The 25,627-nt window shown below is 43.1% G+C and overlaps 1 protein-coding gene across 1 annotated transcript; it reads left to right on the plus strand.

Moving 5' to 3' along the window:
- Positions 1-333: 333 nt before the first annotated feature.
- Positions 334-22,029, plus strand: OPRK1 (opioid receptor kappa 1). The gene is made up of 4 exons (XM_057735676.1): positions 334-398; positions 772-1,067; positions 15,463-15,815; positions 21,492-22,029. Exons 2-4 carry the CDS (start codon positions 811-813, stop codon positions 22,022-22,024), a joined length of 1,143 nt encoding a protein of 380 aa, XP_057591659.1. The 5' UTR covers positions 334-398; positions 772-810; the 3' UTR covers positions 22,025-22,029.
- The last annotated feature ends 3,598 nt before the right edge of the window (positions 22,030-25,627 follow it).

The raw sequence follows: 25,627 nt of genomic DNA on the forward strand, positions 1-25,627 counted from the left end.
CGCCCAGCGGCTCACAGTCAGGTGGGCGGAGGCTGGGGGGCTATCCGGCTGAGACTGTGCTCAGGGTGAGCCGGGGGGCGCCGGGCCGGGGGTGCGGCTGGTCCAGGTAGGCGGGGCGGCCGGGGCGGGGCCGGGAGGGGCTGGGTCTCTGGTGCCCGCGCATCCTTGCCGCGTCCCGCCGGGCTCAGCCGCCTCCGGTCGTGGCAGCCGCGCGCTGAGTGGCGGGGACGCGCTCGTGGGGGAGGCGTCCGCGGCCAGAGCGCAGGGCGGGGGTCTGAGAGCCGGCTGCGCGGGGCTGCGGGGGCGCGGCCACCCGAGGGCTGAGCAGGACGCGGGAACGCCAGGTTACGCGCGGGCCAGCATCGCTGCACCGCTCCGAGCGTCTCCGGGAGCCAGAGGTGAGCTTTGGGCTTTCAGGGCGCAGTCTCTGGGAGCGAGGGCTCTATGCTCCAGGGGTCTCTTGTCCCTGGGGGCTCTGAGCCGCAGTCTGGGGACAGTTCCACCAGGGAACCGTGCCTAGGAAAGGGTGGGAGATTTCAGGAACCGCAGAAGGGAGGGCGCGCTCTCCGCCCCTCCTGGCATCCGCGGCGCAACTGCTGGCGGGGGTGGCAGCCAGAGGCCCGTCCCCTCCCCCCCCCCCGGGGTCCTGTGGCTGAGGTGGCATCCGCGGGCCCTGGGCACCCCGGCGCCGCCGGCCTCGCGCGCTGGCTCGGGCGCGGCCAAAGTTTGCCTCCCGCGTCCAGCCGGATCTCTCGCCCCTGCAGCCCGCAGGTGCCGCCTGTCCTCGCGCCCCAGCTGCAGCCGCTCGACATGGAGACCCCGGTCCAGATCTTCCGCGGCGAGCCGGGCCCTACCTGCTCCCCGAGCACCTGCCTACCCCCCAACGGCAGCGGCTGGTTTCCGGAGTGGGCCGAGCCTGACGGCAACAGCAGCGCGGGCTCCGAGGACCCGTCGCCGGAGCCCGCACACATCTCCCCGGTCATCCCCGTCATCATCACGGCGGTCTACTCTGTGGTGTTCGTCGTGGGCTTGGTGGGCAACTCGCTCGTCATGTTCGTGATCATCCGGTGAGCGCGGGGTCCGGGCGCCGCAGTGGCCGCAGCTGGGAGGGAGGGTCGGGCCGGCCCCCGGGACGCGCGGAGGGACGCCAGCCAGGTAATGGGGACCCGGTTCCGTCGGGCTCCGGAGAGCCTCAGAGGGTGGCCTCAGAGAAGCGAAATTTCCTGGGAGAGTTTTTGGTGCGGGACCGCGAGGTTCCCACAGGGCGGATCCGAGCAGCCAGAGGTGTCTTAAGGATTTGAGTGACCCTCCCCTGCCCCCCAAACCCTTACTGAAAACCCTACGGACAGGGAAAGTGCTGGGGTGTCCCTGCAGGAGACAAGGTCAGTGTCTCCTGGGGAGGAAACAAGTCCATCTGCCTGGCCTTTTGCCTGATTGCCTGCGCCAGTTTGGAGCACTTTTTTTGCCCTTTGCAAATATTTAGATAAAATTCATGCCTACCTAATGCACTGAAGATAATTCAGACTTTCCTTTGGCTGTCAGATTGGTGTTATGGTTTATAACGCAAAGCCAGGATACTAGTTAGGGGTGTTGGTACCCATACATGAGCCTTTTAAGTACTGGAATGCCATCTTATTTGTTTAGAATACCAGTGACTTTTGTACCTAAACCACCTAATATTTATCTGTTAAAGTATGGGTGCTAGAGTTTCCCAAAATTTGTTTTGATTTTTATCTCCCACTCTGAAAATGGAAGGTTTTATTTTATTGTTCTTTTGTGGCTACATTGAAGTCAATTTCCAATAATCCAGATATTCACATATATGCTTATTTTCTGGCAAGTTAAGTGATTTCTATTTTGGCCTCTTGCAACAAAGGAAACAAGAAAAGAAAAGAAAAATCCCAATGGTGTCAGGATGTCCTTTGAGAAGTTTCCTTTTCTGGAAGACAATGCTTTGCAGTTGCACCTTTGAGAGTGAATATGAAGCTAGATTCCTTTGAGAAGTCCCTGTGAAATGAAGGAAGGCTGCAAGTCACTGTGTTTAGGGGCATTGAAAGGATGAAGAACTAATTTCTTATACTTTTTTTATCCTAACTTAGTTTTGAAACAGGCTCTATATTTATTATGAACTTTAAGAACAATATCTGCAGTAGCATGAATCCTTCAAACACCCGTGTGCCCCCACCCTTGGGAATGTCAGGTCTCTTATCCTCATCCGTGCTCTGGAACTGAAAACCATCATTTAAGCCTCCAAATACATATTAAAAGCTCTTTTGACCTACAATTAGTGTCTCTAGCTTGGTACCCTTGCTTTCCATAATTGCTTATTGCATTTTACAGGACTTCTATCAGTGATGAGTACAGGATACAGAAGGAGGAATATTTTAAAAGCAAATTGTTTTCCCAAGTCATTAGTAATTTCAGGGCTGCTCTCCATTAGAGGGAAGATTATAGTAATCAAAAGAAAAGGCAGCTGTATTCTAAACTATAATTAAAATTTTTAGATCTTTGCTACAGAGGCCATTGTTTTATAATAAAACATTGTTACAGAAAAAGAGGATGCTGAGAACAAACCCCCTCTGATCCTACTCATATCATATTTAAGTGCTTGAATGAAACAGGTACATCTTACTGTCACTTGAATAAGAACTTGAAGTTTTGAGTTTGAGAAGGGCTGCTTAGCTGCTCTACAACTTTTTACATAGCCCTGCAGTCTAGGATTAAAAAGAATAAAGAATCCTACAATATGTGCAAAGAGAACTCCATGGGGAGCATTAGACATGTCAGAAAGAAAGAAGAATCATTGTAGATTGACTAGGATTTTTAATGATGAATATAAAGAAATATAAACTAAATATATTTATCCCAAAGATATCTAAGACTAAAATTTGTGAGAAGGGGAGAAATTCAGCTAATAAAATACAAAAGGAGTAAGAGAGTTCCCATAACATCATCCATCCTCGCACCCTATTTGATAGTAAATGAAGAGGGAAGAGTTCTGTTATCCTGGAAAGCCAACCTACTGAAACAATAGTTGGCGTAAATCTACAGCTGAGAGCATTACGGAGCATTTAGAATTTGTTCACGCTGATAGAGGGTCAAAGAACTGAAAAATAAAACCTCAGAAGAAAGCTTGGTGGACTTGGGTTTATCTTGCTCAGGATAAGAAAGGACTGAAGATCTGAGCAGGGGTGGCATCAGGCGGTGGTCTGCTCATCAGGCTCAGAGCAGAACCAGAGCGTGGAATTCAAGCGCAGCTTTTGTGATTGATGTCAAAGGCTGAGCAGCATCGCGTGAAAAGATGGAGGATCATTTTTGAGAAGGATGTTATTTTAAAATATTGCACAGGCAAGAGGGTCCTGGTTGAGTCATCTAGGAAGTCACTCTAGAAATAGAATTCAGACCTCAGATGGCGTGGCAGGTGCAGGTCTGGGGTGGCCAACTCAGATGTGGGGAGGACTTGAGGGCTGTGGAAAAGCTTTGGCTGTTTTCAGACCTGCCTTACAAATAGCTTTTCCCACCCTGAGCACCTGGAATGCTGTCCAGTATCTTCTGAAGATAATCTAATATTTCAAGGATTTTCATCATTTAATGTGTAGCAGCTTCTATAATTGCCTAATATTAAGGTACTTTAACCTTTTACTGTGAAAACCTTAAAATTTAAGCACTCCAGCCTCTCTCTCCAGGCTTTGCGGTTTGTGGTCCTGGAGTAGGAAGTTCTTGCCTCAGCCCTTGATCCATGTCCTTGGGTCCTACCAATACCTCGGTGTGCCCATGGTGTGACACTCAGGGTCCTAACCCCATGTTCTCTTCACTTCTCTTGGGCAGCTCACCTGGGTGAAAGCTGCGATGCCCACCCATGCCCACATCCTGGACCTTGCCAGGCAGCCCCACCTCTGACACCTTGAGCATCCTTCTCCCGCCCTAACCATTACTTCCCACACATACGGCTGTCTCTCCCTTAGCAAAAATGGTTAAAGTGTAATGAACACCTAATATCAATATATGCCAGGCTGGTAAAGCTGCTTACTTCATATGAATTATTTTATTTAATCTTCATAACCATAGGTATATTACTATACCCATTTGACGGGTGATGAGTTTCCTTAGCTAATGTCCTTTCTTCCTCCTGTCTGTCGTGGGTAAGCCTCTTGGAGGAATAACCTCTCCCCATCACTTTGATATCTTCCACCTGTTCCTCAGCCGGTGCACTTGGGTTTCCTCCCTGATGCTCCTGTCCCGGAGCTTTAGCTCCCACGTTCCAGATGCTTGTTTCAGGCTGGCTGTCCCTTGACCTCCATGGGGACCGGCACGCTTGACCAATCTCACCTTCTCCTTGACTTCCTTCCACATCCGCTGGGTTTCTCCTCAGCCTCCATCACAGGCTCCACTTCCTGACGTTCCCTAAATCCTCCACTTTCCTGGCGCCTTCTCAGCTCTCTTTGTCCTCACTTTGCACATGCTCCGTATTAGTCAGGATTCAGCCAGAGGAGCAGAACCAGCAGGGGATGTGCACATTGAGGGGTTTTACACGAGGAATTGGCATACGTGATTGTGGGGCTGACTGGGCAGGCCAGCAGCCCCGAGCACAGGCATCAGGAGAGGCAAGCCAGCCTCCCCAGGTGGAATCTCTTCTTTCTCAGGGAAGCCGTAGGCCCTGTAGTTCAGCCCTGTCAACTGAATGGACCAGACCCACCAGATCATGTTGGGTCATCGCTTTTGATTAAGGTCAGCTGATTACAGACTTTAACCACATTTACAAAACACCTTCACAGCAGCACCTCTGTGAGTGGCTGATATTCAGAGACTGTAGCCTGGCCAATGCGGCTCATCCAACTGACCATCATTCTCAGTGGTATCGTCCAGCCTTGTAGCCATAGCTGTCAGGGGAATTCTGACAAGTCCTACATCTGTGTATCTCTCTCCCAGTTATTCATCCCCAGGTGCAGACTCAGCTGGCCTCCTTCCTTCTGGACGGCTCTATGTGATTAACTTGTAGGTACCTCTGATTTCTAGAGATCTGCCTGCATCTCTAGATACGGAGGGCTGCCGTAACCAAGTACCACAGACTGGGTGACAAACAACAAAATTGTGTTTTCTCACAGTTCTAGAGGCTGGAAGTCCAAGATCAAGGTGTGGGCAGGTTTGGATTCTCCTGAGGGCTCTCTCCTTGGCCAGCAGACGGCCGTCTTCTCACTGCATCCTCTTATGGTCATCCCTCTGTGTGGATGACATCCCCACTCTCTGTGTCCTAATGTCCTCTTCTTATAAGGACACCAGTCACGCTGGATTAGAGCCCGCCCTCATGACCCCACTTTATCTTAATTTGCCTCATTTCAACTCTTTAAAGACCCTACTTTTGAGTACGTTCATGTTGTGAAATACTGGGGGTAGAACTTGAACATGTGAATTTGAGGGACACAGTTCAGCTCTAAACACTGTTTATCCATTTTCTGTTCTCTTTAAGAAAACACTGTTCAAGCTTCGGTTTTTATGAAGTTACATATGTATATACACACACACACACACATATATATATTCTTTTGTTTAATTTAAAGAAAAGCTTTACTCTTATAAAGGTATGTTTCTTTTAAAATTAAGTATAAGGATAAACAAGGAAAAACTACTAGGAAAAAAAATAACAAGAATCAGAAAATCATTTGGTTCTTGGTCTTAAGTTTTGACTTTTCTTTTTCTTATTAGTTTTCATTAATTTTTTGCTACCACAATAAAGACCTCTAGGGATCAGTCTTTGGCTGACCTTGCCCTGGGAGTAGAAGACTTTAGCTTCCCTATAATTCAGCTACGGCATTGTTGGAATTTCCCCAAAGAGGTAACTTTGTAAGGGGCTTAGAAAAAAACAGAACCACAAAAATACTCTGGAAATGGTTCCATTTCCTGAACTCAGATTTCTTCTCCAAAGGCAGCTAACCCACCTGAGCTTGCTGCGCATGGAGGCTGTCTCTCATGAAGGTACCCGTTTTCTTGCTCATCCATTAGGGGGCAGGGTGTTTCCTCCCCACGCAGGACAGAATTTGCATGCTCCACTCTGCTGAGACCATCTTAGGTTATCTACATATACTGACTCACGCAGGCCACCCCTGAGTCAGTGGGGACCCCATGGTTGAACTTGTGCCAATCCTACCAAAACTATGCGGCTGTCGCCGAATTGGGGAAATGTAGGGGGGATGGGGTGACCCGATCAGAGTATCTGCCACACTGCTTGCCTGCTTTCCATCCCAGCCGTCCTGGTCCTACTTCTGCAAGTGTCACTTGTAATCACTGTAGGTGCATGTACACATTTATTCCAGGTTCTCACAAACGTCAAGGGAGCTGCCCTTAGATAATGTCACCAAGTGACACCTAGGGAGGCATGAGAGGACAGGCAGACATGTGTGGGTGGAAGTGACCACGTGCTGCTCCCTGTCCATCAGCGGTCTTACCTTAGGCTTTGATTTAAAAAACATATTGTATCCTGCTACTTTACTAATTCATCGATTAGCACCAGTAGTTTTCTGGTGGCATCTTTAGGATTTTCTATGTATAATATCATGTCATCTGCAAAGAGTGACAGTTTTACTTCTTTTCCAATTTGGATTCCTTTTATTTCTTTTTCTTCTCTGACTGCTGTGGCTAAAACTTCCAAAACTATATTGAATTACAGTGGTGAGAGTGGGCATCCTTGTCTTGTTCCTATTCTTAGAGGGAATGCGAAGCTGCTGCATAGCACAGGGGGATCAACTCGATGCTTGGTGACGACCTAGAGGGGTGGGATGGGGAGGATGGGAGGGAGGCTCAAAAGGGAGGGGATATGGGGGTATACGTATAAATACAGCTGGTTCACTTTGTTGTACAGCAGAAACTGGCACAACAGTGTGAAGCAATTATACTCCAATAAAGAGCTGAAAAAAATTAAAACATATTGTAATTTATCCTAAATCCTCTCTTGGAATCAACACTCAACATTTCCTTTAAAGCATGCTTAGCAAAAATAACATCAGAAATTATTTTCAGAAGAACCTCTCATGAGTTTCTGGAGGTAACTGTACTGTTTGACGAGGTCTGGGAAGAGAGCGACGGGCTGCACGGCAGAGGTTTACATGCATTAGCTGAGTGGAATTATTTCCTTCTCTGTGGGACATGTGATCGCAGAAGTCCACATCTTTGTGGAGCTGTTTCAGAGCTCAGAGACTAAACAGCTGCTTAAAAATTAAGAAAGAAAGAAAAGAAAAGAAGACAGGAAACAGGAAAAGGAAACAGAGAAAAAGAACCCAGTATGGTGATTGGGTATAGAGCTCCAGAGCTTTAACAGACTCGGGCAAAATCATAGTCTTCAAAATCCCTATTGGGTTGTGTTGCCGTTACAGTTTTTCTGGGTGCCTGTCTTAGAGTAAGTTTCAGGAGGGACTTCTCATTGGGAGAAGGTAGCTCCTCTCCATTTACTGTGTCTCCAGCTGTGTCTCTGGGGCAGCAAGCAGAGTCTTCATGAGAACTGGGCAGTAGGCACCTCCTTCACCCCAGATTAACCTGTGGACACACTCAGTTGTCACTGCCCCGCCCCCGGGAGGGGGGAGGGGGGGTTCTGTGCTCAGCTAAAAACCTAAAATTGTTTGTCCACAGGGTGATTTCCTTGCTAATGATTGGCTTACACGGTTTCAGTGGTGCAAGTTTTACAGGCTTAACAAGATACTGTGTTAACAGAAGATGGTTTCAGAATAACATTCATTTATTCCTCAACAGAAAATCAGCCCATGTTTTTTTATTTGTTTTCTTCTTTCTTTGGAGGGGATGCTGGCTTATGTCTTAAATAAGGAAGACTTATGAAAGAAGAATCGATTTTAGGAGTGAGGATAATATTGTAAAAGGCTTATGTCTTGTTTATTTTTTAACCCACTTCACTGGCCAAGCAAGTCAGAATTGAAATGAAAAATGAGGAAAACATAAAACATGTGATGAGTTGAGATACCCCAAAGGAATTGGTCTGAAGTTGGGCAGGGAAGCTTTCCAACTGAGAATGGCTGAAGTTATGAGCTGCAGCAATCAGAGTGATTTTCTGAGATTCTGTTGAGTGTTAACTCTTTTAACTTTACAGCACAACTCAACTCTCTCCGCTTTACTGTGTTGCTTTCCACCTAGTGAAGGGGGCACTTCCCTCTGACAGAAGACAGAGCAGGGGGGTAACCGTGTCACCTGTCTGTGGCGCCCTGTGGTTCACCTTAGCTAGGTCAGTTTTCTGTATAAAAATGGGAAAATAATTTAAGAATTCTGTATACTTGTAGGTATCCAGATAGTTGTATACTAGGAAACAACGTGTCAGTTGTTTGAGATTTCTGTTTTTCTACTGGGTGTTGTTGGGCATGATAAACCCTCCCCCTTCGTGCACCGCTGAATGCACTGGAACTTTCCTTCTGGGCTCAGGGCCGTGACTGCAGGGAGGATGAGCACTTCCTGGGATCCTAGGTATTGCGGTGAAAGCATGACTTCTGCGTCCCCCTTCCTCCCCTTCTCCCACCACCCTGCAAGGACCACCTGCCAGGACCCAATGAGATGCCTGTCCCCCCTTCTGGCTGTACATCACTACCAGCCTGGTACCTGCACTCACAAGAGTTGGGGCTGGGAGACATGCCACGCTCCCCTGTTCTCATGATAGCTTTTGCTCTTTGCGTGTGGGGGAGTATCAGGGACCTGATATCTACGTGAAAATGACTCCTTTAGAATACTGTAGATTAAGGCCATTTCAAAGTCCGATCACTGGAGAAACAATGGCTGATTTTCCCTTCTTTTTTTAAAAAAAAAGATTAATAAGGTACTGCCCTTTAGTAAAGAACCATAATTTCAGTAATAAATAATCTAAAAGGACGTATAGCAAATTCATTTCATTGAGATAAGCTGAAAATATCTGGAGAATTTAATGACGCAAACTCATTATGTTTTCAAATAAGTTCTCCTGAGAATTCACATCAGTTAGAGCCATCATATCTGGTTATTTTAAACATAAAATCTGGAAAGCATGCCCAGGAGGATGAATAAATCATGCAGAGGAAATAGTGCTGAAACCCATCTTGCACTATGCTGTTCTCCCCCTGCTGGTTAAAAGGGGCTGCATCTTCCCAGGTGCTGTGGGGCAGGCGCCTTTGATCATACTCATTTTTTTCACCAGACCAGCATGTGTTCAGGTGCTTCCTATTGGCCAGTAGGTATTTGCTGTATTAAAGGAGCCTGTTCAGAAAAATGGCCAGTAGGGTGTTTGTGTTTTCATGATGTCGGAGCAGTGGTTTGATGACTACTCAGAAGGCTCAGGTTTTACTTCCCATTGTCACATGAATTTGAGGAAATCACTTACTTCTCCTTTACTGAGTTTCCTCACCTGAAAGAAACGGGTATTGCTTATAGAAAACCTGAAACACCGTAACGTGCTGATGGCATTTGTCCACCGAGGGGTAAAATGCTAATGTTTTACATGCATATTCCCTTCTGGACCCTGCCCCGTGTCCTCATGTCAAATGTTTCCTGTCCTCACGATGCACACTTAACCACACCTCTCAGAATGTTTTTCAACCTTTAGCTGCTAGAAGTAGCAGAATTCACAGAAACCTATTATTTCTCTGATAACATTTCTGACTCCTTAAGAAACTTTGGAATCTGGCCCTGAATTCCTTTACTTATTAGGGAAGGATTCTGAGAAGCACTGAGAATCATCTCGAAGGCTGCTTCCTCTTCAGGAAAAGTGGGGGCGCTGGTATCTTGCAGGATTGTAGTTCAGTTACTAGGACTGCGGTGGGTGATTAATAGTAACAGTAACAATATAATAGGAGCAGCAGCAGGGTGAGGGCAACAGGGACTGAACGATCATCAAGTACCAGGTCCTGTGCTGAGTAGCTTGAGGCCCCGGTCACGTAACCATCATGACAATATTGCCAGGGGACATAAAGTTCCTGAAACAGTGTCTGTCACATAATGAGTCCTCAGTCAATACTTAAAATGGTTTCTTCTCCTGGTGTTCGAGGCTCTCTGTGGCCTGACACCCCTTTTCCCATCCCAACCAGTCTCCCATCACCCCCAACAGGACCCATGACTCCAGCCAGCAAGCCTCTGTATCCAAGTCCTCTCAAAGTGCAAGGCCCTGTCCAGGTTCTGCCTTCCTTGAAATGTGTCCTGGTCTCTTCACTACACACTGATCTTCCCCTCTCTCTGTTCCTCTAGTTCACCTTGCAATCTTGACTGAGTTTAAAAGATCCTGGGGGCAGGGTCTGTATAAACTTCTTTTCCAGTTGCCTCCATGTCCAGTGTACTGCTGTGTGTGGAGCAGGCGTTGAGACAATGACGAGACGTGGAAACAATGACAAGATGAGGCTGCGGAGGGAGCACGAACGTGACCCGAGAGGGAGAGAGGATGTCAGCGTGGCGGACGAGGGCAGATAAGAGCCACAGTAACCGAAATCAACAAAACCGAAAACGCGTCTGTTTAAAATGACATGGCGATTAGCCGTCAAGATTACGGATTGACTGCTGCACCAAAACTAACAAGGAGCTTCTGATTAAAGAAGCTTCGTTTAAATGAAAAGCGAAACCCTGGCGCGGCCCTCAGTAGCGAGGGATGGTGACGGCCTGAGAAGGAGTCTCCACCTGCGCTGCCTGCGCCCGGCAGGCCCAGGGCGGCACAGGAGGCCGCGCGGCTCTCCCAGAGTCTCCGCCTGGTGCCCCGGTTGCCGGAGCTCCGCAGATGACTCTGCGCCTCTCGCTGTCACACGAGCGTGTACGGCTGCCAGTTTAGGACCCCCGCCGCCCCATTCTCTGTGAAGAGAACTACGCGTCGGGAAGGTCGTGAGTCAGTGCGTGATGGGGACACCACCCGTGACCTTGCCCGCGACGACTTCCTCCTGACCCCTCTTCCCGGCCTGCTCCCTGCATCCCAGGTTTGCAGCATCGACAAGGTTCGCGGGGACCGCCCGCAGACTGTGCTCTCTTAAGGCCATGTGCTCCTGCGGTGGGCACCCTGAAAAGTGCAGCCACCGGCCGCCAGCCTGCCCGCCCACTCACGTGCTGCCATTTCACGTGAAACACGCGTGAACTCCTGTAAAGCAGGGTGGGTGAAGTGGAAATAATGTCCTATCTGATCGTGGAGAGAAAGATTACTTGTTTGTTCTCACCAGCAGACAGACAGTGACTGTAAGAACTCACTGCTCTTGTGCTTTGGTTACATGCAAACAGGACCCAGGAGGGGCTCGACCAGACTGTCTTTGAGGGTGGGGGTGGGGGTCTTACAATCCTGTGTGCGCTGGATGCAGTCCAGTGTAGCCCATAAAAGACGGGCAATAAATATTCATCGCGCTCATTGTCTACTTGGTACTTTTAATTATACCTGTTTAGTTCTCCCTCTCAGTGTCGCAGGCTTGTAAGCGTGTGTCTTCCAGAACCCTGGAGAGGGGGCCGTGCCCTGCTTCCCCTCCACCTCCTCTCACTGAGCCCCGGCCTCTGCTGACACAAGAAAAATCGCTTTACTCACCTGAGTCTACTTTCTTCAGCTCTGTTTGGGAAAAGATGTACATCTCCTGCGCTACTCAAAGGGCAGTTGTGAGAATCAGATAAGATACATGGAAGTCAAAATGCAGGGCTTTGTAGATTATGAAGATCTGGGGAGATGTAAAAATGCAGGGATGTGGTCAAACCCCTGGGTCTGAATTCCTGCAGTGCCTTCTATAACCATATCACTTGGAGAAATGTACAGAACTCTGGCGATTCTCAGTGGCCTCATTCCTAGGGCAGGGATGCTGGTGCCTACCACACAGCATCACTGTGAGGACTACACGGGGTGGAGCATGTGGAGCATACAGCAGAGTCTGACTCGGGCAGTGTTTTGAAGTGAATGGTTATTACGATTCTGGTCACCAACGCGAGCCACCTCAGTGCTGTGACACTGGATGTTGGCGGATGCAGGGCTCTCCACCGCGGGAGGGTGCAGGCATCTGTCACGTCTCTGGCAGTTGCCTCTGGCCCTTGGGGTGGTGACAGCGGTAGCTCCAGCATGAAGGATCTGGGCAGAGCTTGTTTCTGGGGGAGCATGGACTTTTGCTACAATTAGTATAATTACAGTCTGTGTAATTTGTAGATATCTCTGTTGTATGTAGGTAGTCATCTCTTATTCTGAGATCTGATGACAGGATTTGAACGCTTTATACGTTTAAGCCTGGAGCAGTTTCACACATCTAATTATTAAAAATATTTTTGAAAAGCTCAGAGCAAGTTATTATTCAGCATTTTATGGCTGCTTAAAAGATGCATATTCTGTTTACTGTAACTCGTGTATCCTTCCGTTCATGGTCTTCTAGCTGTTAAGGTCCCAAGCTTCATTTTTACTACTATCATATTCAAGCTGAAATGGGTAAATACGACCGGAGTGTTAACTAGAAACTATGGTCCCCTCTGCTTCCTGTGGTAACTGGTGGCTTCCACCCACATAAGATCAGGGAGAGGAACTGGGAACATGAAACAAATTAGACCTAGTCTTCAGATCAGGTCTTTCACTTAGTTATCTCAGGAACTCCATGGGATAAGTGTTATGTGTCCTGTTCTGTACTTGGGAAACTGAAGTTCAGGGTTTTCAGTGATCTCTCCAAAGTCTGTTAGTTCGAGGGAAAACTAAGGACTAGAACCCAGTTCCACCTAAATGTATAAGGGAGAGAGCACCATTCTAACTTTGTAAAGAAAGAGGAGAACATCAGGTCACAAACATGAGAGCAGAAGTCAAAGGTATTGCCAGCTCAAGTCTTTGCTAGTATCAGGGATTGAAAGAGTAGGAGGCTGGCTTGTAAGATGCATTTTTCAATCATAAAACCATATTTTTAAGAAGGCAGTATTTGAACAGATAGTATTTATTCATTAGAAACATTTGACTCTACCCTTCTATACTGTTGGTGGGAATGTAAATTGGTACAGCCACTATGGAGAACAGTATGGAGGTTCTTTTAAAAACTAGAAATAGAGTTACCATATGATCCAGGATTCCCACTCTTGGGCCTATATCTGGAGAAAACTCTAATTCAAAAAGAAACATTTACCCCAGTATTCACAGCAGTACTATTTACAATAGCCAAGACATGGAAGCAACCAAAATGTCCATCTACAGAGGAATGAATAAAGAAGATGTGGTGTGTATATGTATACATATGTATATATACATATGTATACATATATATATGGAATATTACTCAGCCATAAAAAAAGAATGAAATAATGCCATTTGCAGTAACATGGATGAAACTTGAGGTTATCACACTAAGCAAAGAAAGTCAGAAAGAGAAACACATACATCATATGATATCACTTGTAATGTGGAATCTTAAAAAATGATATAAATGAACTTATTTACAAAACAGAAATAGAGTCACAGACATAGAAAACAAATTTATGGTTACCAAAGGGGAGGTGGCAGAGGAATAAACTAGGAGTTTGGGATTAACAGATACACACTCCTATGTATTAAATAGATAAACAACAAGGACCTACTGTATAGCACAGAGAACCATAATCAATATTTTGTAATAACCTATAATGGCAAAGAATCTGAAAAAGAATACATATATATGTATTGATATGTAAGTGTAAATGAATCACTTTGCTATACACCTGAAACTAAGGCAATATTGTAAATTAACTATACATCAATTTAAAAAATGTTTTCAAAAAAAGAAAGAAACATTTGGCTTTGTCTCAGCAAATGTACTTGATTAGTTGTCCGTGCCTTTAAAAGCCTATGCTTGGACCCTTGGGCATACACATTCAACCACTTTCTAACACTCACGAGCTATTTAATAATATTTGAATAAAAACTGTAAAAGCATAACATATTTTAGAATAAACTCCTAACTCTCCAGATTAAGGTGATGTTCAGTTAACAGAGCATCAAAACGGAAACCAAGAGATGTTGACTTGGGTACCAGTATTCACAATGCCTTCATCCAGGCGCAGGCAGGAAGAGGAGCTGGGCAGGGAGCCTGGTGTGGGGCAGGGACCCTGCGTGCAGTGTGATCCTCTGTGTCAGGTATTTTGAGTCAAGTTGTCTCCTGCCTTTATCTCATGTCCTGTCAGTTCAGTTTTATTGTCCTTATTTCATGGGACCCGAAATTCAGAAAAGTCATATACTGAGTTCAGACTCAGGCTTGTCTGACTTCACATCAGACCACAGTACCTGCAGGGCGAGACAAGGCCATTGGGTCACCACATGTCAATAGACATCTCTCATTGGAAATTTATGTATTGAATAGCACAGACACAATCATCAATAGATACTATTGATGTTGACTTTATAGCCAAAGGAGAAGTAGTTTTCCATAATCAGCTCCTTACAAATAACCTTTAATTAAAGTCAAGGCCCTAACATTGACGAGTTCTGGCTCCTTGAAGGGACGTGGTAGGTACATGGCTGAATTAATCGTGATTAGGTCCACAAATCTGAGGTGTGTAGAAACTAATTAACATATGGGTTTTCCCAACATATTTTAGCACTTGGCCTCAGAAAACCTGCTGATGTAGTCTGATATATTTCATGTCCTATAGATCCCCGAGGAAGCATTCTCTAAGTAAAACAATCTTATTGAGTTTTAGTAGAAAATGGAATTGTTCTACACTTTATGTTAAAATGCAAAGAAATAATTTGGGCTTAAAGGCAATATTTCTGGTCTGTTTTGAAATTTTCTGTACCCCTAATTGGAAGATGAAACACATTGTGTGCTTTATAAATCTCTCAAGATGAAAATAAAGGAAAACAGATTTATTTCTCACCTACTGTACCAGATTATGTTTTATGGTATACCATGTATAAGGGAAGAACTCAGCCTACCTTTTTTACATAATGCATTTAAAGTGAAAAGCTAGTGGGACACTGGTAAACAGAAACCAACATTTAGTTGTGTTGTAGTCTTTGAAATTGAATGTATTTAAAAAATAAAAACCATTTTGCATTTTCAAACGACATAATTACAATGATTGATTTCTCAAAGTAACCTTGAGGAAAAGTTGGGTATGTTTTATATTTGTTTTACACAGTTAAAAAAAAAATACAGCATTAAAACTAAAAAGCCAAGCATTTAAAGCTTGGCTACCCAAAGCCAAGCAATCCCTGGATAGGATTAAAATGATTTGTCAGTCACAAAATAAAGCCCTGTATTACACGCAAGGCTCTTGAAAAGATCTGTATGTATATTTATCTGTTTGTCTATCTATACTCATTTCTTTACCTTTTTTAAATTAAACACATTTTAGAACAAAGCACTAGAATAAAATCTAAATGGGATCAGAAATGTTTGCCCATTTTTCTGCTATCCTTAATGTCTAGAACAGTCCTTTTATATAAATACATAAAGAATAAGGGAATGAAAAACAAATTCAATAACCTGGTGGCACATTTACCTCATAGGTATGACATGAAGATGAAGAGAAATGATCTTGTTTTTTGTCTTTTAGCTACACAAAGATGAAAACAGCAACCAACATCTATATATTTAACCTGGCTTTGGCAGATGCTTTGGTTACCACGACCATGCCCTTCCAGAGCACTGTCTATCTGATGAACTCCTGGCCCTTTGGGGACGTGCTGTGCAAGATCGTCATCTCCATTGACTACTATAACATGTTCACCAGCATCTTCACCTTGACCATGATGAGCGTGGACCGATACATTGCCGTGTGCCACCCCGTCAAGGCTCTTGACTTCCGCACGCCCTTGAAGGCAAAGATCATCAACATCTGTATCTGGATCCTGTCTTCATCTGTTGGCATCTCTGCCATTGTCCTTGGAGGGACCAAAGTCAGGGAAGGTAAGGGCAACTTTTTTTATGTCATTGAAAAATGTTTATTTTGTCATTGTTGGTAAAAGAAATCATTTTTTATTGAGGTAGAGTTGATTTACAATGTTGTGTCAGTTTCAGGTGTACAGCAAAGTTAGTTAACCATTTCATTTTTTAGAACATAACTTCTAATTACACAAACTCTTAGTTTGGGAGTGAGTAGGACCAATATCTAGAAGAAAAGCCAAAAGCCAACAGAAATATACCTAAATCCATGGAAGATGAGAAATGAAACAATTTTGTGTTCCTCTCCACATCTAAACACAGAATGGGATAATGGCATGACCGGAACACAAACACCTAATCTATCTCCTGTTCAGAAAGTGCTTATGGGAACCTGGAGGGTCCCAAGTAAGGAACCACAGGCATGTGGATTTTTAAAATACAATTTGTTGCATCCTGGCAATTCTAAGATACACCTTCTTTCTTCTCTTCTTTCTCCCTAAAAAGGGCCTTAAGTCATTGGAGTCATGCTGTCTATTTACTCTTTTTCCTTAGGGGTTAATCTCCAGGCCACTGTCTTCTGGGTGAAGGCCATTCAAAATCAAGTTCACAGATGGACAGTGGGACAGACCAGCAAAACCATCAGATTCTGGACTCACTACTTTTTACCCCATGCAAACAGGACACGATGTTTTCCGTGTATTTCTAAGACAGTCATTCTGACCCTGGAATGTGTATTGGAAGCACCTGGGCACTTTATAAATACTGCTGCCTGGGTCCCACCCTGGAGGGTCAGATTTAATCCACCTGAGATGCAGTCTGGGTGTCAAGATTTTTAAGACTCCCCAGGTGACTCTGACCTGCAGCCAGGGCAAGAACTACTGCTTTAGGAGCTTAGCTTTACTAGTAAAAGGTAAAGCTGTGAAAATATCTTTGGTCTTAATAGAAATTCATTGGCGGGGAGGGGAGCAGAACCATCACTTTGGACTTTATAAATGCTATTTATTGCTTTAGCAGTTGTCTAAATGCTCCAGTTCATTACGGAGGCTCATGATACCTGTGAGTACAGATAAGTAGGGACTTTCCAGGTCGCAGTGAAAACCAGGTGCTAAAATCATAGCTTATTCTTCATGGTGCACATTTTTAAATGAAACATTATCTTTTTCATCTTAAACTATAATATAAAATGAATTTGCAGCATAAGCACCATGAATGTTAAACTATAATACTTGGTAAATTTTAAGAAATGCCAAACTTTACAAAAGAAGCACTTTAAAATATGATTAATTACACACAGGAGTTTTTTCTTTGTGCACACAGCACATGAAATAAAATTGCAGGAACCTCTTCTGAGCCTTAGGGGTTGGTATGTAATAACTTGGATTCAAGAGGGGGTGCTGCATATCCCTGTGGGGGTGAGAAGAATGGGCTAAATAATAAAAGAAGATGGATGGTTTTTTCCCAGGGCAAACAGAGAATTGATTTTTACAGTTCATGTTATACTTGTCGACTTAACCACTACTCCTGTAATCATTATTAGAAAGTGACATTCTAGAAGAAATGGATTTCAATTAGGTTTTTGAGAGGAAGTGAAGATAGATGTGGGTTTTCCAGGAAGGAGCTGCCACAGATGAATGTGTGCAGAGGCAATGGAAGAAAAGAGCCACCAGTGTCGGCAGAAGATTAGTTTGTGTGGCAAATAGAGGAAGAAATGAGAGAAAATTAGTCTTGTAGGAGGGCTCCATCCTCTCTGTGTGTCGTTTATTTTGTAAAGCACACGTTGTTTATGTGATGAAAGATTGTCTCCAGACTGGCTAGTGTGCTCATTTGAGGAGTGTGCTTCACGTCACATGTCGAGACTCTTGGGTGAGTAAGAAGAGTCCTTTAGGTAATCTCCACGCACCAAATCAGAGCTTATTGGCATTGGTGGTTCACAGAGTCACGTTTGTGGAGAAGGCTCACCGAAAGGAATCGGGTGTTAATTCTATTAGAACACAGCCACCGGGACAGGAAATCTCAACTAATGCATCTTAAACTGCTTGGTAGAGCTCACCAATGAATCCATCTGGCACTTGGCTTTTCTTTGTAAGGAGGTTTTTATTTAGCCTCAATCTCCTCATCTGTTATTGGTCTCTTCAGGTTTTTTATGTCGTCAGATTCAGTCTGGTAGGTTGTATGTTTCTAGGAATTTATCTGTTTCTTCCAGGTTATTCAGTTTGTTGGCATATAATTGTTTAGTCTCTAAACAATCCTTTGTATTTCTGTGTTAGCAGTTATAATGTCTCCTCTTTCATTTATAATTTTGTTTGAGTCTTCTCTCTTTTTTTCTTAGTCTAGCTAAGGTTTGTTATTTTTGTTTATCTTTTCAAAAAACAACCATTTTTCTAGTCTCTATTTTATTTTTTCTGATCCATTCTTTCTCATTCCCTTCCTTCTCTAACTTTGGGCTTAGTTTGTTCTTCTTTTTCTAGTTCCTTAATATGTGTGGTTAGGTTATTTATTTGAGATCTTTCCTCTTTCTTAATGTAGCTGTTTATCACTATAAATTTCCCTGCTTTTACTACATCCCATCAGTTTTGGTGTATTGTATTTCTTTTTCATTCATCTCAAGTAATTTTTTATTTCTCTTTTGATATCTGCTTTGAGCCCTGGGTTGTTCAAGTGTGTGTCATTTAATTTCTACATATTGGTGAATTTTCTAATTTTCTTTCTGTTATTTATATCTATTTTCATGTGGTCAGAAAAGATACTTGATATGATTTTAATCTTCTTAAAGTTGTTAAAACTTGCTTTGTGTCCTAACCTATGATCTATATACTGTAGAATATTTCATGCACACTTAAGAAGAATGTGTGTTCCACTGCTCTTGAGTGAAATGTTTTGTGTGTGTCTGTTAAGTTCTTTTTTTTTTTTTTTTTTTAATGTTTTCAAGTCTGCCATTCTGGATAAACTGCCCATTGTTGAAAGTGGGGTATTGTGGTCCCTACAATTATTGTATTGCTGTCTATATCTCCCTTCAGTTCTGTTCATATGTACTTTATATATTTAGGTGCTCCAATGTTGTGTGCATATATATTTCCAATTATTTATCCTCTTGCTGAGTTGACTTTTTTATCATTATTGCCTCTTGTGGCAGTTTTTAACTCACAGTCTATTTTGTCTGATATAAGTATAGCTAGCTACTCCTGTTCTCTTTTGGTTTCAATTTGCATTGAATATCTTTTTCTATCCCTTCACTTTCAGCCTATATATGTCTTTAAAGATAAAGGCTTGCTCTTTTTCCTGAAACAGAACATTTAATAAAAATGATGTGCTTGGACTTGGATTTCCTTGGTGGTTGCCTCAGTACTCTCCTTTCTCCTCGTTGATATAAATTCAACTTCATTGACATTCCCAAGGATATTTCCAACTCTTTCATGGGATGTTTTCCAAAGTCTTGTAAAAGTCTTGTAGTTGATTATTTCACCCATTCATTAAACATTTTTTGAGCTCCTGCTACATACAAAAGGAAGCCAATCCTCAGAGTTAAAAGATGTCTCCAAATTAAACATCAGCCCTTACATTGCCTTGCTTATCTTATCAGGTTATTCTTCCATAATAACTACTGTAGTGAGTCCATATTTTCAAGGGTTTCCTTGTAGTTTTGATTTGTTTACTTAACAAATTATTCTCAAACACCATATGTTCCTGCCTCCCAATGTGGCAGGGATTGAATATTATTCAATGTGGATTGGGTGCCTACCCTAAGGTAGTTTACATCCTGGATAGAGAGAAGAACATTGGGAAAGGCAATACATTATTACAGAAGAGCTTCTGTCTGGTTTCTGTCTAGCTTCTGTTATTATAAAATGATAAAAATAGAATAAGTATAATATAGAGAAAATATAAATTGCAGGAAAGAGGTCTGTTCAAATGGATCAACCTCTATATAAATGTCTCTAAAGTGATATTTAAGCTGAGGCCAACCACAAGAAAGAGGTGCTATTGGAATACACAAAAGTTAAGCAGGAAAGAAAAAACCTTCAAGGAAGCTAGATTGCAATGTGCCACCCTAAAAAGTTGTTTAATAAATACATTTCTTCTATGATGATAGTGATGATTTTTTAAAAATGGCTTTGGTCTTATTTCCGTAAGCACTAAAGCGAAAAATAAGACAGATGCTTATTTGTTTCTTAGAGTCATCCTAGTAACAGTACTTCGGACTATGGCTTTTTTAGGGAATCAAAAATTACAAGTTATTCTGGGAGCTTTCATTTATTACTGAAAGGTTTGATCTGGTATTTAGTTGATTGAAAATGGCTCTAAGATAGTCATCTCTATTAATTGGCCAAAATGATTATATCTTTGTGTTTTTAAGGTATGTCTAATTGAAATTCTAAGATTTTGTTTTACTAAGTAATCTATGATTAATGGCACATTAAGATGTTTTAGAAAACACTATTAATAGAGCTGTTTCACTATTTGAAAAATATTCTTGTACTATTTTTTGAAATAGATTTTCCAGTCTCAGAAGAAAATATTTTCATTATAAAAATTACAGCTTAGTATTGTTCATGATTCCTTTATCTGTAAAGAAGAATCAGGACAAAGAGAGTTTAGCCTGCTCTGTGCTCAGTGGCTGATGGTTGGGGAAAAGGAAGCCTAGTAGGGGGTGAGCGGACCCCCGGTGAAAGTAATGTATTATAAAATGTTCTTATCCTGGGTCTCTGCTCTTTCTAATATTATGGTCACTTCAAAGAGAATACTGTGCAGCAAAGAGAAGCAGAGCAAATAAAGCCATTTTCTGAGTAATCCTATGAACATATTTGTTTTACCTTACACAGTCAATGTTGGCAAAAGTAAAAAATGTGTCTGATTTATGAATTCCCTTGATGATGATGGTGGTGGTGGTAGTGGTGGTGATTGTCTTCCTCCTCTCCCCCTACCCCTTCTATTTTTTTCTCCTCCTTTTCGTCCTCCTCCTTGTCTTTCTTCTTCAAAGGTTTTCTTGTGTTTCAACAATGCTGTGAATCACAATGTCCACCATTGGTTGCATTAAATCACAACAGCTGGATCATATTTAGACAAATTTTGTTTAAATTTTTATTGACCTACATAAGGATTTCTTGTAAACCACTTAATGTTTTTTGGACAAGTTGTCTTCTGTTAAATTGAATGGCTAGATTTGAAATATTTAGTCATTTATTACAAATAGATACTATGAGGGCGAGTCAAAAATTATCCACACTCTGATTATCTTAAAACATCTATAGATTCTACAGCCAGAGTGTGGATAATTTTTGACTCACCCTTGTAGCTTTTGTTGCTAGAGCCTTAGATCTGGGAGAATTGTTAATCTATGAAACGCAAATAAGTACTCTTGCTATAAATTAACAATTTAGCTCTTCTGAAAATCATCCACCTCAAACCAGTTTCCACAACTAGATAATCCCTATTGCTGGCTAATCTTATTTATTTTGTAGCGTTGTGTTTGTCACCAGTGAATGGTAACCTTCTGGCTCCATTGTTCTGTGTGCAAAGATAGCATGGTTAATACGCATGGCATTCATTCCTAATTGGTGGTCTGCTTCAGGTAATAGCATCTCACCATAATTGGACCTTTGCAACCAAAGGCATTAAAACTCCCATTTTTAAAACGCTTGGCAGCCACAGTGATAAACAGTTGATTTTCCTTTTGTGGTTTTGCTCTGTCACCTCCTGCAGACGTGGATGTCATCGAGTGCTCCTTGCAGTTCCCGGACGACGACTACACCTGGTGGGACCTCTTTATGAAGATCTGCGTCTTTGTCTTTGCCTTCGTGATCCCCGTCCTCATCATCATCGTCTGCTACACCCTCATGATCCTGCGCCTGAAGAGCGTCCGGCTCCTTTCCGGCTCCCGAGAGAAGGACCGCAACCTGCGTCGGATCACCAGGCTTGTCCTGGTGGTGGTGGCCGTCTTCATCATCTGCTGGACCCCCATCCACATCTTCATCCTTGTGGAGGCTCTGGGGAGCACCTCCCATAGCACGGCTGCCCTCTCCAGCTACTACTTCTGTATTGCCTTAGGCTACACCAACAGCAGCCTGAACCCCATTCTCTATGCCTTTCTCGATGAAAACTTCAAGCGATGTTTCAGGGACTTCTGCTTTCCGATTAAGATGAGGATGGAGCGCCAGAGCACGGGTAGAGTCAGAAATACCGTTCAGGATCCTGCTTACATGAAGGATGTTGACGCGATAAATAAACCAGTATGACTAGTCGTGGAGATGTCTTCTTATAGTTCTCCAGGTGGAGAAGAATTCAACGATCTAGGTTTAACTCAGATTACTACTGCAGTCTGAGATGGAAAGGCAGCAATTTTAACAAACTTTTAGAAATCACATGATCCGAGGTGGTAAGATGAAGGCTGCGTTATCGACCCAGGTCAGTGGAAACATCAAGGCCGTGGGAATGGAGCACAGACGGTCTGAGCGAGCAGATGCAGCCCCTGTGTCTGTGGCGGGGTGTGAGGCTGACTCCCTGTTCCTTCAATGAACAAAGAAACAAGTCTTTTTCTCCTGGTTACCTAGATTTATTCAGGACCCATCTGCTGTGACCTTCCTATGCAACGTGGTGTCGAAAGCTCTGCTTAGGAAAAAGGAAAAGAAAAATAAAGTGGTTTCAGAGCTTAGTGGGCATCCAATCCAGACACTTAGCACTTACAGCAACAACCTCATTAAGAAGGAAAACTGTGTCCAGGGCCCATGCCCAGCTCGCTTAAGGCTGTGTGGACACTCATTTCCTGTGGCTGGGTGGTAAGGATTCCGGCTTAAGACACCCACAGCTGGGGTGTCTGCTGTTCACGTGTAGTAGAAAATTCTCTTGATGTTTACAAAGTCATTTACACCTGCAGAAGGTGGTTTCCAACATCGTTTAACTTCTTGAAAGCTATGGTTTGTTTTTAGCATGCTGTTCAGATAAATAACCTCATGATAAAGCATGTCGTGATGTGAAAAGACACAAAGTGGTTTAAATACCACCAAATATATGTATAGTTTCATCTGTAAATAATAGTGTATGTACAAATAAGGAATGGGCTCGCCGCCCCACCAAGCGATTTCCCGCGGGCCTGCTGATGAGATCCCGAGCCATTTAGAGTTGATGCTGAGATATTTTGCTGCCGCATCAGCTTCTGTTTGGGAATCAGTCATGGTGTCATCTCCTTCTGACCCCCTGAACACCCGTTAGCCCTGTAATGGGTGTGCGGAGCCAGGGCTCAGAACTCCTGTGTTAATAAATCCGGAAATACGTAACTCACTCCCAGGTGGTGGCCGTGGCAGAATCTAGTTTATAAGCAGCATCTCTTTATGAATATATCACTGTTACCAGATTCTCTCTGTTCATGGAAGGAGGACGTCTTTCTCATGTAAATCTTGAGATGTTATTTTGTGGCTTTCAGCAGGGAGTAAAATGGGTCCTAATTGTGGGCTGAATGAGGACACTGTGTCACTCGTGGTGCTGGGGCGTACCCAGCGCTGTGTTTTGTGAGGTGCACACCTGCTGAGGATCGTGCCAACGGGCAGCACATTTAGGGTAATTTTGCTAAAACTTCCAGATGATATATAAATACCTCCTTCTTTCCCTTGAAACTTATGGTTTCAAGGTAATGGCTTTTTCTGCAATTTGCCTGGGTGGAAGAAAGGGCTAATTTAGAAATAGCACTCATCTCTTCTTTAAACCTGTGTGTTATTAGAACAACACCCTCTGGAATTTATCGGAAAATCAAATGTAAAGACCATATAACGACTGATATCACTACTTCGTATGCTCTGTTCACTGTGTAATTTCTCTCTTGTGTGTGTCCTCTCCTTTTGGAAACATACCTCGCATGGAAGGTTTTGTATGTGGTTTCAGAATTTTACTGTGATGATGTTTGTCTACGTTGCAGATTTTCCTGGCACCTCACACAGATGGGTGAAGACAGTGAGGTAAGATTTTCCCTGATGAAGATGAAGTGCTTGTTTGAGCATTTCTTACATTTCATTGATTTTCTTAGGTTTCCTTGTATTCTTATAACTAAAAGTATATAGGAATGGCTTAAATATTGGTTGACATTCACCCCATGGTTAAAAATTTTGACCATCATATGGGAGGGATGTTTAAGCGGAGAGTAGTTCCAGGAACAAACCCTGCTGATGTGGGAGATAGGGAAATCTCCTTAAATTCACATTCCACATGCCTTTATAGCATCTTGCCATTATTGGAGTCTAAATGTTAGCGTGAGTGTCCTGGCATCTCTTCGTGTGGAAGTTTGCAGCCCCAGGAGAGGGAGAAGCATCTCTCAGTGCCCGTGAAGTCATGGTGCTCCAAGCATCTCCATTGCTGGAAGCACCAGTGTCCCCAGACCGGAAGAAGAGAGGACGACTAAGTCATTTTAGGGCAGTACTTTAAAGAATGATTAAATGAATCATGTATGTTAGGAAAAACACCTCTTACACAGACGTATTTTTTTTGTCAAAAGTGTGTATTCATCTGTGTGAGAGTTGAGTGTATGTGTGTGTGCATAAAGTGTGTGTGTGTGCACGTGTGGATACTGTGTGCCTGCACAGTGTGTGAGAGTGTGTGTGTGTGTGTGTCCCATCTCTTCATGTTCCTGTTCTCCAATCACAGCAAGGGGTGCACTGTCCACTGTATCTCTTTGGGACCACACTGCATGTATCTAACCTTGAATTCAATTTTCTCCATGAATTCCATCTTCCCTCCCTGGGAAGAACTTCTGGAAGATAGGACCTAGTGAGGGGTCAGAGAAATGCAGAGAAATAAAACCATGCAGGAGGCGGCAATGAGGATGCAAAACAACGATTCCAACTGGAAGGAGAGATGAACCACCATTAACATCTTGGATTACTCTTATGAATCTGGACGCATCTGTGTGCAGAGTTTGAGTCAAAACTCCTGGCTTAATACTAAAAAGGAAGCATAGTTTGGGAAGCTAATTTTTAAAAACTCCAGGAAAAGTCACATAAGTCTTAAGAAAATGGTTTCATTTTATGATGCATTACTGAGAAGTAAAGTTAGTAAATCTGTACAGCTGTTACCAGGCAATTTATAGATGTTTCATCTCGTATTGGGACATAAGATGAATAACTGGAATGAAAGGAATGCATTGGCTGGCTTTAAATTAGGGCTTTTTAAGGAGGAAACTGTGACAAGGTTGTATGTACATTCAATGAGATTTATTTTCTAAGCAAGAGCTGTTTGGAAAATTCAGCATAAATATGAAAATCTCATCCCAAAAGGGCATAAACCTGCTTGCCCTAAGGCAGTTTTCTTCTCTGAAACAGAAGCATATTCATATATTCTTTAATGTATATTATTTATATCTTGTACTTAGAAGGTGATAATTATGCATTGTATATATTGTTATGTGCCTTGCAATAAAATAAACACTGTCCCTAAGATCACAGCAGTCCATTACTGTGCTCAGTCATTTATTCCTTAATGGCTTCGATGATGCTGCACTTCAGCAAGAATGATGCTCACTGTTTCTCAAAAATATAAACTGTTGCTTTAATTTTTCATCCACGACAACGTTGTGGATGATTAACAGGGAGGAACGGAACATGTAGGCATCTGAACCGTGCATGATCTTAAATCCCCAAACCCACCAATTACTTAGGAAAATGCACTTGTTTCCACAGTAATGTTACCAAGATCCCAGAATCAATGTTATGCATTGCCTTCCCTATGAAAATCTACTTTTTCACTATGAAAAATATGCAAAATTCAAAATCAATCTGTCCCACCAATAAAAAAAAAATCAAACTCTTATGGAAACAAAGCAACCTTCTGCCCTGCTCCCCATAAAATACAACCAC

This window comes from Hippopotamus amphibius, chromosome 5 (assembly GCF_030028045.1).
Source record: "Hippopotamus amphibius kiboko isolate mHipAmp2 chromosome 5, mHipAmp2.hap2, whole genome shotgun sequence".
In the NCBI taxonomy this organism is placed as follows: Eukaryota; Metazoa; Chordata; class Mammalia; order Artiodactyla; family Hippopotamidae; genus Hippopotamus; species Hippopotamus amphibius.

What these genes read in the sequence shown, in the direction of transcription:
- OPRK1 (XM_057735676.1), top strand. Translation starts at nt 811, where the DNA reads ATGGAGACCCCGGTCCAGATCTTCCGCGGCGAGCCGGGCCCTACCTGC. An exon ending in GTCATGTTCGTGATCATCCG is followed by an intron (nt 1,068 to 15,462) that starts GTGAGCGCGGGG and finishes TTTGTCTTTTAG; the next exon opens with CTACACAAAGATGAAAACAG. An exon ending in AGGGACCAAAGTCAGGGAAG is followed by an intron (nt 15,816 to 21,491) that starts GTAAGGGCAACT and finishes CACCTCCTGCAG; the next exon opens with ACGTGGATGTCATCGAGTGC.